Here is a 12,476-nt window from a genome sequence, read left to right on the forward strand (position 1 = left end):
TCCATCTGATGACTTTTCAAATTATAACAGTAACATTTGCTTCTTATAACAAGTAAAACAGTATCATAAAAACATGTGCAAAGAGAATCATCCCTTCCTTGAGCTCCCTCTCCTAACAGTGAAAACATGGTCTCTATTATCATTAATATACTTATTTGATCAATCCCCCTGTATGTAACCATCTCCCATCTCCACTACTACCCTGTTCCCCAACAAGGATGCTGCTTACCAGGCTTAGGCTTTGATTTCTGCTTCTCTCAGCACTCTGATCAGCTGAGCTTGCCTGTCTCCACCTCTGGACTACCTCCTCAACCTGCTCAGCCAGTGAAATCTCACTTTAGGCCAACCTAATCCCTGCCTTTTAGGTAGCCTACCTCTACCCAACCTAAATACTTTAGGTCTGAATTGTCTGGGAACCAGAAGGAGGGGTTAAGATGAAGGGAAAGGGGGAGGGGTTTGTGTGGAAGGAGGCAAGGTGTGAAAAAACAGTTAAAATGGCAGGCCTGAGACTGCTATCTTTAGAAAGGGCTGCTTCCAAGACTGGCCCTTACCTGCCTTCTGGGATTTCAGGAGGGTTCCCATCATTTCTGGATAAGAATGGCTCACTGTGCCCAAACTAATATTTGGAGCAAACAATGTACATTATGAATACCTACATTCCTTCTGGGCGTCTGGAATTTTGGCACATGCTAAGCAGAAAGTGCCTAAGTGGCCAGTTCTCAATTAAAAACTCTAGGCACTGAGTCTCTAATGAGCTTCCCTGATAGACAGCTTCACCTAAGCTGTCACAATTCATTGCTAAAGAAATGAAGCTTATCTGTGTGACTCCACTGGGAGCTTGTGCCTGGTTTCCTTCACAAGTCACCCATGTGCCTTTCCCTCCACTGATTTTACCTTGTATGCTTTTGCTGTAATAAATCATAGCCATGAGTAATTTGGTACAACTGTATGCTGCATACTGAGTCCTTCCAGAGAATACTCAAACCTGGGGGTGGTCTTGGGGACTCCCCCCACACAAAAGCATAGAAGTAGAAGGAAGAGGGGTAGGGAGAATACGGTAGAAAACAGGGAGGGGAGAAAGTGAAGGAGAGAGGGTGAAGGGGAAAGGAGTGAAAGAGAAGAGATATGGGGGAAGGCAGAGGAAATTGGGGTAAGGAGGGTAAGGAAAAGAGCGAGTCCTTTTAACTTTTTGTTTTAACGTCTTAAGATGGCTTAAAAAATTTATTATATCCTTTCATCTTCAATGATGAAATACTTCCATTTTTATTTTTTTAGTCTATGACATTTTTTTGAATACAAGTTTCCCTGTTTCCCCTAAGCTGTAGAAATAGTTTTCCTTTCTCTCTAGATAATTTATAACTTCAGTTTTCATTCCATCTTGGACTCAAGAGTTATCTGGAATGTAATTCCTAATTCTTTAAACATTGAATTAGAGGTGATGGTGATGTTCTCATTAATTAATTTACTTCCAATTTCTTTAGCTTATGATTAAAGAATATGACCTGTAAAGATGGCTACCTTTTTGAATTTGTTAAAGTTTTCTTGGTAGCCAAGTACATAAAAATTTTGGTAAATGTACCACTGACATATAAAAAACATGCACATTCTCTAAGAGATGTAAAATTATATATGTCTATTAAATTTGGTGTGTTGTTTATCCATTTCCCCCATATGTATGTATTCTCTCTCTACTATATCAGGACCATTCTGGAAAAGAAACTAGTGTCAAATTTTCCTTACATTTTGATTTATATATTTAACTGTTTGAATACATGTTTTATTACACCAATTCTTCATTAACTGTGCTTCAAATAATATCGTCTATTACAATGTTTGGTGTTTTTAACCAAAAATCTCACCTTAACTAATATTAACAGTGACTTCTGCATTTTGTTGACAATTGTCTAATATCTTTTTATCCTCTACTTTAACTTTTTTTTTTTTTTTTTTAAAGGATTTTCTTATTTATTTATTTATTTATTTTTGGCTGTGTTGGGTCTTCGGTTCGTGCGAGGGCTTTCTCCAGTTGCGGCAAGCGGGGGCCACTCTTCATCGCGGTGCGGGGACCGCCCTTCATCGCGGTGCGCGGGCCTTTCTCTATCGCGGCCCCTCCCGTCGCGGGGCACAGGCTCCAGACGCGCAGGCTCAGCAATTGTGGCTCACGGGCCCAGCTGCTCCGTGGCATGTGGGATCTTCCCAGACCAGGGCTCGAACCCGTGTCCCCTGCATTAGCAGGCAGATTCTCAACCACTGCGCCACCAGGGAAGCCCCCTTAACTTTTAATATTTAAGAATTTTGTAAACTATTTAAAAATATTTTAACTTGAGCTATTTCTGAGCAACAGCTTTTAGCTATATTTTATTTAAAAATTAATCTGATAATCTGTGCTTCTTAATGGGAGGAATCAGCCTGTTCACCTTTGGTATGACATCTGATACACTTGATATTACTTATTGTTTACTTAATGTCATAGTTCTATCTTTAACTTTTCATTTTGCTAGTTCAATGAAGTTGCTGTTCATTCCCCTTTGCTAATTTTGAAGCGTGTCTAAAAAGATCTTTAGGGCTTCCCTGGTGGCGCAGTGGTTGAGAATCTGCCTGCCAATGCAGGGAACACGGGTTCGAGCCCTGGTCTGGGAAGATCCCACATGCCACGGAGCAACTGGGCCCGTGAGCCACAACTGCTGAGCCTGCGCGTCTGGAGCCTGTGCCCCGCAGCGGGAGGGGCCACGATGGTGAGAGGCCCGCGCACCGCAATGAAGAGTGGCCCCCGCACCACGATGAAGCGTGGCCCCCGCTTGCCGCAACTGGAGAGGGCCCTCGCACGAAACGAAGACCCAACACAGCTATAAATAAATAAATAAATAAATAAATAAAGTAGCTATTAAAAAGATCTTTATCAGCCATGTTATATATTTCCAGCTTGTTTATTATTATATATTTAGGTTTAACCATACACATACTACAAGGTTCATTGCTCTCCTCTGTTTCCTCTCCTCTTCATCATTTACATACCCTGGGGCCTTGTTCAAATACATTTATTCATCAATTAATGTTGTTCCTTGGGTATTTTTTCTTGAAGGGGAAAGGGGTGAAATATTTCTAGGAATTTTAGCATATGCACAATATTGGACAGATTGGCTAAATTTGGATTCCTGACTTGCAGTCCTTTTTTCTTATTAGTAGATATCTTCCAGATTGGCTAAATTTGGATTCCTGACTTGCAGTCCTTTTTTCTTATTAGTAGATATCATTCTAGGCTCTAGAACTGCTAAGATGTCTAATGTCAACCTGTTTTTCTTTTATGAATAAATTGTTTACCATTGGAAGCTTTTAATATTTTTTTCCTCCATTCCTAGATATATTTACTAGGGTATTTGTAATTTTATGTCTTTTTCATCAATCCTATTGTACTTCAGTGAACCTTTTTAGTCTGTGAATCTAGTCTCTGCTTGTTTGTTTTGTTCTCCCTCTGGAATTATTATTGCCTCTGAGGTCTTCTGGATCTACTCTCCAAATCTCTTATCCTTTCTCTCATACTTTTTATACTTGCTTTGTGATTTGACATATTTCTTTCGTTTGATCATCCACTTCATTAGTCAATACTCAAAAGTAGCCACTCCAGTTTGAGGTAAAATAACTAGCACACTTTACCCATCTCCCTAGAAATACAACTATAAAATGTGAACAAAATGCATGGAATACCTATTTGAGGACTCCAAAAAGTAAATAGCAGCAACTGGACTAGGGGAAACACCATATCCAACATACCACCAAAACAATGGCCAGTTTATTATTTTCTTCTCCTCTGCTACTTCCTGGCTGGAAACCTGGAAGTGAGCACTGTGGCACAGACAGAGAAAGTTCCAGGAGCAAAAAAGGGAACTCCAATACTCAAGGATATGTAGAAATCACCCCTCTATATTTTTTCTCTCTTTTCTCCATTCTCTTGTGGCCCAGCCCCTAGGCAATCTGATAGCAACACTGGCAATGGCTGGAAATAGTGACCTGAGGGAGCCAAAACTCTGGGGGAAGGAATTTGTTTTCTCTGTTCATCAGAGCTCTGATCCCAAGAGAGTGGGTTCAATCACCACTGTTTTCTTCCTGTGTCTTCTCACTTACAGGCCCAGAACTGGGCCCAAACACATTAGTGTATGGTAGAACAGGGTAACTAGAGCCCAATGTTTCTGGCAGGAGGACCAAAAGGGAGAGTCCCAGTGATGAGAGGTACCAGAAAGATCACTGAGAGAAAGAAGCTCAGGAAGGCAACCTCATAAAGTTATTTATGAACTCCAGGACTCATCACTGAGCAGAGCATGCATGGAGCTGACCTTAAGTAGCATACAAAAGATTCTGAAAACTAAACTAACAAGAGTACCACTCAGGTAACAGACTACTGAGCGGCACACATTGGGGGCAGATTTGAAATGGCTTTGAAAACTGAATTGACATTAGAACCATGGCAAACATAACAAGGTAAAAACTTTCAGCCTGAACCTAACTTCGCCAATTGCTTCTTAAAACAAAAATATCAACATTCTTCATAGGACTGAAAAAAGACCCAAAGTTTCATGACATTTTAAAATGTCCAGGATACAATCCAAAATTACTCTGCATATGAAAAACCATGGACATTTCAACTTGTAGGGGAAAAGACAGTCAACAGACACCAAAGCTGAGGTGACACAGATGCTGGAATTATCTGACAAAGACTTCAAGGCAGCCATTAAAATATGCTTGAGCAAGCAATTGTGAACATAATTGAAACAAATGTTAAAAAAGGAAAGTCTCAGCAAAGAAACAGAAGATACAATTAAGAACCAAATGGAAATTTTAGAACTGAAAAACTGTTAAATTATTTTTCATCAAAAATCTAATTTTCATTAAAAAACTATTTTTCTGATAGACTAAATTGCAGACTAGAGACAACAGAGGAAAAAGTCAGTGAACCTAAATACAGATCAATTGAAATTACACAATTTAACAACATAGGGAAAAAAGACTACAAAAAAAGAAGAAGAAAGAAAAGAAAAGAAAAGAAAAGAACACAGCCTCAGGGACCTAAGTAACAATTATAAAAGGCCAAACGTCATTAGAGTCCCAGAAAGAAAGAAGAAAGTGGTATGTAAAAAATATTGGACAGAAATAATGGCTGAAAACATCCTAAGTTTGTGGAAAGATATAAATCTGCAAGTTCAAGAAGCAGAATAGACTCTATGATAAATCCAAAGAAATCCATGCTCAGACACATTATAATCAAACTGCTGAAAATTAAAAACAAAGAAAATTTCAAAGCAACCGGAGAGAATGACAAATTACCTATAGAGAAACAAGTGATTGAACTAACTGCAGATTTCCTTTTCAGAAACCACAGAGCCATGCAGACTTGTTCTAAAAGAATTTCTAAACAAAGTTCTTCAGACAGAAGTGAAGTGATATGGGAAGGAAAGTTGGGATATCAGAAATGAAAAGAGAACACCAGAAATGACACATATCTAGGTAAATAGGCTATTCTTTCCTTTAAAATATGTTTGATGGTTGAAGACAAAAATTGTAACACTGTCCAATGGAGTTTACAATGTACGTAAATCTAATATATAAGGCAACAACACATATGGTGGAAGGTAAAGGGTGATAAAGTTTCAATATACCAAATAGAAGGAGTAAAATATTGATTCTAAGTAGAAAATGAAAAGTTAAGTAGGTGTTTTATATTTCCTAGAGCAATAACTAAAAAATACTATACAAAGAGATATAGTCAAAAACACAATAGATAAATTAAAACAGAATATTAAATAACGTTCAAATAACCCAAAAGAAAGCAGGAAAGGGTAAATAAAAATGTGAAGCAATCAGTACTTTCATTCATTGCTGGTAGGAATGTAAGCTTTTAGAAAACTGTTAGTTTCTTAAAAAGTGAAACATATACCTAGTCATTCCACTGCCAGGTATTCACCCAAGAGAAATAAAAGCATATGCCCATACAAAGACTCGTGCATGAATCTTTAGAGCAACTTTATATGTACCAGTCCCAAAACAACTCAAATGCCCATCAAGAAATGAATGGATAACGAGTCATGTTATATCCACAAAATGGAAAACTCCTCAGCAATTAAAAAGAATGGATACATGCAACAGGATGGATAAATTTCAAAATAATTATTCTGAGTGAAAGAACGCTAAGAAAAAATAATTTCATTTATATAAAATTCTGAAATACACAAACTAATCAATAGTGACAGAAAGCAGATCAGTAGTTTCCTGGAGTAGAAAGAATGTGAAACAGGGAAAGAAGGGAGAAAGGGATTACAGAGTCTTGATGAAATTTTGGGGCTTATGGATGATTGTTATCTTGATTATGGTGATGGTATCAAAAGTGTATATATATGTCAAAACTCATCAAATTGTATACTCTAATGTGCAGTTTAGTGTATATCATTGTACCTCAGTAGAGTTATAAAATAAAAAGGAGGGTATGAATTATAAACATTGCATTTTAGTGTTCATGTCTTTGCCTGTAGTCAATGACAAGGAAGAAACTGGGGCAAATGACAGTAGACATCTTCTTTGAATAAAATAGGACTGTATGTTTGTTTAGTTAAGCTAAAATATCATTAAAAAGCGGAATCTTAAAAAAAAAACTACCTTAAACACTTTAACTTAAATATACAAGTAGTCCTTATTTTGCATTGTCTGATACACACAAATTTCAGTTACCATGATTTAGGTAATACCAGACCACGACAACATGGTTGAAATCTGTTACCATGGTAAATTAACTGTAATAGCATAAAGCGCAGTGTTCAATACTTGCTTTTCAGTCCACAAGATACTATGAAAATAACATGTACATTAAAATTAGTGAGCACTTTGCATGACTTCTTTCAAAGTCTGCAGATGATCACTGTGCATTTGTTATTCAGTTCACACACAGCATTTAGTTTTGTTACCTCTGTGTCCCTGAGATAAACCCACAAGGAATTCCACAAAAATGGATAACTGAATGGGGGAATTGGCAAACATAATTAAAGTGCACGAAAGCAACACAAAGTGATGATACTGGAAGTGAAACTCAAATTGAATGCAAATGGAATTACAAAAGAAATAGCTCACTGTGGGAATGTTGACATTGCTGCCATTTTAGAAACTCTAGATATGCAGACTGAAGAGATCAATGAAGGTGAACTTATCCACATAAATGAGGTAAAGTGATTGTGATGAAAAGGCTGAATATGTCCCTGAAGAAGTGATGCTGGCAGAAATCTTCACATTAAAAGAACTCTCAAGGACGTCCCTGGTGGCCCAGTGGTCAAGACTCTGCACTCCCAATGCAGGGGGCACAGGTTCGATCCCTGGTTGGGGAACTAAGATCCCGCAGGCCGCACCACATGGCAATAAATAAATAAATAAATAAATAAATAAATAAGAGAACTCTCAGAGATATTTCAAGCCATTGAGAATGTAAAGGATAAAATGTTGGAATCTGACACAAATTTAGAAAGGCGTGTGATAATTAGCCAAGGTAAAGAAAAGATGCTCAACTTGTAAGTGTACAATGAGAAGACAACCACTGCTCAAACTACTCTTGACAAGTTTTTTTTTTTAAACAAATAAATATACTTTGGTTCTCATCATTTCTAATATTTTACATTACACAGATAACTGACAGTGACTTCTAGTGTTTCCAAAAAAAATTTTAAAGGTCACAGAACAATTTGAATTTTCCTCATTAATTATTAAGATCACTTTGCATAGGTTTTAGCTTACACAATCAGTTTTATGGATGTGCACTACAATGCAAAGCAAAGACTGTCTGAATATTAGCTAATTTTTTGAAGAAGAATGAAATGTGCTGAACAGAGGGCCATATCATCTTTCTTCCATAAACCATACCCATATTATATATAGTCTATGATTTTCAGGGATTGTTAAAACTTGTTTTTTATTTATTAATTTATATATTTTAGTTGGGTGAAAATTTAAGACATATGCAAAGCAACTGAATATGGAATCTAAGACATATGCAAAGCAATTGAATGTGGAATCTTTCTCAAGCAATGGTTCTCAATTCTAGCTATACATTACAATCAGCTAGGGCACTTTAAAAAATTCCAGTGTCCTCGACCAATTAGACTAGAATCTATGGGGTTGGAGCTTTAGCATGAGTATTTTTTCCAAATACCCTATGTTATTTTAAATATTCTGGCAAAGTTGAGAAAGACTGTTTCACCTTTTTACACTTTCCCCAAATCTTTTATAATAATTGTCTCAATCACGTCTCATTTTGTTTTAAGCCATTTGTTTGCACTGAGTATTTCAAAAGTGGTCCATTTAGTTTTGTAAGAATAGCAACTTTTGTATTCATACTTCATCAGCTCACACTAAAGTGACATCATCAGAATAATAAATAAAACTAGCATTAATAGGGTTAGGGACAAATAATGACTTTTGATAAGCACACAAAGCAATTGGTGGGAGAGATGTGCATGGGATCACTAGAGTACAGGTTTGTAACCAGAAGTGTTAAGTATGCTTGGGGAATCAGTGTTTTACAGAGGAAATGAAATCTATTTACAGATGGATTAATCTGGCAATTTGGTTAGGAAACCTTCACTGTTTTGAATTTTTATTTCTTCTAATGAAGTAAGAGGTTTAGGTCACAGAATTCTGACTGTGTTAAAGAGCTATACTTAGTTGCTTCCGCAGACCAAGGACTTTTTGGAATTAAAAGACAACAAGAAACCAAATTTTTCAGACCCTCAGTGGTGCACACGATTTACATTATTACTGATATGATAAGACCTCTGATCATATGAGGGAAAAAAGAATAATGCTGTTTCTTTTCAAAAAAGTACCGGTACTGTCACTGAAATTAAAGATAATGGACAACGTCACTCATTTTCCAAACTTTGCTGATCATTAGGGAAGAACCGCAGAACTACTTGGTGGAAACAAGCCACATAGTCTAAGCAGACTGACAAATTTAAGCAGACTGACAAATTTTGATACATACAAATTTTGCTTGAGTTCTTGCAGTTACTGGAATAAAAAACTCTGGATATGCCTGTATGCTTTTATTAGAGTGGATGACCTAGCTGAAAAGGAATTACTGTCAACTGTGCACTAATGGGGGTTGGAGGACAGTAGGAGATGCAACCCCAATCATGCTTAAAACTAACCAAAACATAGTAAAAAAATTAATACTTAGTTAAAACTGTATGTACTATCTAGAAACATATTTACCCATTCTAAAAGCATAATACTAAAATGTAAGGATAATACATCTTAGAACACAAAACATCATACAAATTGTGCCAAACCCTCTTCTAGGCAATGGGAATACAGGGTTTTAGAAGACAATATACCACTAAAAAAATAAGTATATAATACAATTTCAGTGGCAATAAATTGAATGAAGAAAATAGAGCAGAATAATGGGATGGAGAACCATTGAGAGCAAAGGAGGGATTCGGGGGCAGCAACTGACACATTTGATGGCTCCCTATTTAAACAGTCTTCCCTCAGCATCCATGATACCTCACCACCCTGGTTTTCCTTCAATCCCTCTGGTTACTCCTTTTCAGTTCGTCTGCAGTCTCATCTTCTGCCTAACTTTAAGTGTTGGTATTTTTCAGGTTTGTAATCACTGAACTGCTTCTCTCTTCTTACTCCACAAATAGTGCCTGGGTGATCTTATGTCCTCCTCACTTCACGTATCATCTTGAATTAAACATATCTAAATTTCTCCTGAGCATCAAACATATACTATATGCAACTGTGTCCTGCACCCTCCAAGTGAAATCTTCACAAGTTCCTTGAAAGCAATATGGGAAAAGTCAATATGAGCAAAATTAAAGTAAAACTTGCTCCCTCTTTGGGGAGAGATGTTACCATCATTCACCCTGACATACAAGGCACATAGCTGGGAATCATTGCAGACGCTTCCTTTTTCATCATTCATTATATCCAATTAATCTCCATGGCTGGTTGATTCTATTTCTTAGATTTTTTTCAAGTATCTTCACCCTCTTGGTCCCAACAGCCACGTCCCTGGCTCGGGCTTCCATCAACTCTCTCCTTGCAACAGTTACCTAACTTGGCTCTCAATCTTGCTCTCAATTTCAATCCATTCTCTAAGCAAATGACAAAATGCAACAGTTCTCACCTTATTCTCATCTTTTTACCTGTTAACCAGGCATACAAGGCTCTTCCCCATCTAGCCTCCCCTACTTCTTCAGCTTCATCTCTTGTCAATGGCCCTCTCTCCACAATTCTCTGCTCTAGTCATGCTAAACTTTGTTCAATTCCTGGCCTATGCTCCGCCTTTAACATATTGCTTGGCACATAGTAACAGCTCACTAAATACGTCGACTAAATGAAAGAACGAATTCTTGGAAGATAGTTATTCCTTGGTAGTCGGGGAGAAGGAATAAAGTAAAATGAAAATATCCTCATTTAGATTTACAGCGCCCTCACTCGAGCCCGCGTGCGCACCCACTTGCCTACAGGTATATAAAAGCTATCCTATTTTCTCGAGCCACAGAACATAAGAGAGAGTAAAGCCCAGTTGTGGTGGGAGGAAAGTGGTAATGAGGCGGCCAAGTGTGAGGCAAAGCTAACAAGCCATTGGCCCAGATTTTAACCGGAATATTAGAGAAAAGAATAAGGTTTTCTTTACCTCCGTGTGGACTCCGCTCTCCGAAGGCGAAGAGGGTCGTCCAAACCCGCTTGTCGTGCCGACAAAAACCCTAGCATCCCGTCCCTTCACACCGCCTTGTGAACTGGACGGCGCCATGACAGAACACTGAAGCTGGGGTGTAGAGCGGAGTCTCCCATTGGTCAAGCTCGATGCCATCCGGCCAATGGAGAGCGTCGTTACTTGAGGGTGTACGGAAGGAGGTGGGTGGGACTCCTCTGAGCCGGTGGGCGGGGTCAGCTGCTGGGGAGTTCTCGCTTTGGTCTCAGGGATCCCCGGCAGGTCACGCGGCGACCTGCGCTGGAGCCGGTGGGAAGGCATGGGTTGGTCTCAGAATTTGTTCCGTGTCTTGTGGAGAGCGCTGTCAAAGGAAGTGAAGGAGCAAGTGGGCACAGACCGGTTCGGGAACAAATACTACTATATCCCAGAATACAAGAACTGGAGAGGTGAGATGAGAGCTAGGGCAGCGGTTGGGGGGTCGAAAAACGATGTGCTGCAGTTGTAATCACCAGAGTAGACAACCCGAGTTCGTTCTGCCCACAGCCCTCTCTACTCTGGCCGCTGGTTTTCAGACGGGCTCTCGCTGAACGGCCCCGCGGGTGCCCGCCGTCCCTGCGCCGCAGCGCCCGTGTCCTGAGCCCGGCCGCGGCCGCGCTAGCGCTGTATCTCCCAGCGCCGAGAGCCTCGCCGGCGGAGGGCCGCCCCCCTCCAACCCCCCCAGTGTGGGTCCTTGAGGTCGGGCGACGTAGACGGGGACAAGTCCACGGACGTCTTTTACCAAAGGGTCCCGGGAGGGGTAGGAAAGTGCCTTTCCTCCTCCCGTGACCCCCTTGCGACCAGGCTGGCGCGGGGTAATTGAAGAGGTGTATTTTGAGCCCCTCCGCTCTCCTCTTTCGTGGTGTTGACCTTTTTCAGTGGCTCCGGCGTTGGCCCCAGGCGTCACCTTCCTCAAGGCCAAAACTGTCAGAAGTAGGGCCATGCACGCTGACTGTGTGGAAAAGAGATCCCCGCAAGGCTCCACGTTACCTTTCCCATGAGTTTGCACTCCCAAGACCCTGTTGCGCTGACTTGAAGATACAGGTCGCTAACCGTGTTTCTGTGTAGGAATCTTGCGAAGTCTTGATGTTTGGGGAGGTAGGGGCCGTTGCTGGTCTTTGAGATCACACCACGTGGCAGTCGTCGTAAACTCTTCTGTGTTGTTCCAGCGCCGCGATGCAAAAGATCTCAGGCTTTGGGGTCAGAAAGGCATGGGTTAGAATCTCAACTTTGAGATCTAAGAGGGATCACAGACAAAGTATTTGCCCTCCCCAGGTCTCAGTATCCTCACATTAAAGTTAGAGATGATAATAATAGCAATAATATTGAGAAACACTAAGACCTTTCAAAGTTGTGTTCCATTCATTTCCCATTACTCTTGAGGGCATTTCTTCCTCTTCGTAGAGGATATGTAAAGTGTATTCCTTGATTTATTACTCAAAATTGTTTTGCCTAGCCCTTTTCTGTAACTTATTTTAATATCTTAGACTTGTTTCCCTAATGAGCATTTAAACTCTATCAGGGCAGGAAATAAGTCTTAAAAAAAAAGTCCACAAAGAACCTAGAATGGTGGTGAAGTGTTTCTTGACAGAGGAAGCAGAGGGAAAAATGTTTCTTTTCCATAAGTTGTCAGGTAACATTAAAAAAATACAAAAAAATCAGATTGACCTTTTTAAATTGAAGTATAATTTACATACAGTAACGTTCATCTTTTTTGGTGTATGGTTTTATGATTTTTGACAAA

At 39.5% G+C, this 12,476-nt stretch overlaps 2 protein-coding genes across 6 annotated transcripts in view; one reads left to right on the forward strand and one right to left on the reverse strand.

The window, feature by feature from the left end:
- ERCC8 (ERCC excision repair 8, CSA ubiquitin ligase complex subunit) overlaps positions 1–10,805 on the reverse strand; it is a 68,304-nt gene extending 57,499 nt beyond the window's left edge. The window contains exon 1 of one of the 2 annotated variants that reach the window (XM_007176066.3): positions 10,679–10,805. In XM_007176066.3, the coding sequence (XP_007176128.1) occupies positions 10,679–10,755 (77 nt within the window). In that variant the 5' untranslated portion in view covers positions 10,756–10,805. The remainder of the gene's footprint in view (positions 1–10,678) is intronic. The other variant, XM_057541820.1, reaches the window with a different exon arrangement.
- Positions 10,806–10,933: 128 nt separating this feature from the next.
- Positions 10,934–12,476, forward strand: part of NDUFAF2 (NADH:ubiquinone oxidoreductase complex assembly factor 2) — a 185,813-nt gene continuing 184,270 nt past the window's right edge. For all 4 annotated transcript variants that reach the window (XM_057541154.1, XM_007176065.2, XM_007176064.2 and 1 more), the window contains exon 1: positions 10,934–11,142. In XM_057541154.1, the coding sequence (XP_057397137.1) occupies positions 11,016–11,142 (127 nt within the window). In that variant the 5' untranslated portion in view covers positions 10,934–11,015. The remainder of the gene's footprint in view (positions 11,143–12,476) is intronic.

The sequence above is a fragment of the Balaenoptera acutorostrata genome, chromosome 2 (genome assembly GCF_949987535.1).
Source record: "Balaenoptera acutorostrata chromosome 2, mBalAcu1.1, whole genome shotgun sequence".
Classification (NCBI taxonomy): Eukaryota; Metazoa; Chordata; class Mammalia; order Artiodactyla; family Balaenopteridae; genus Balaenoptera; species Balaenoptera acutorostrata.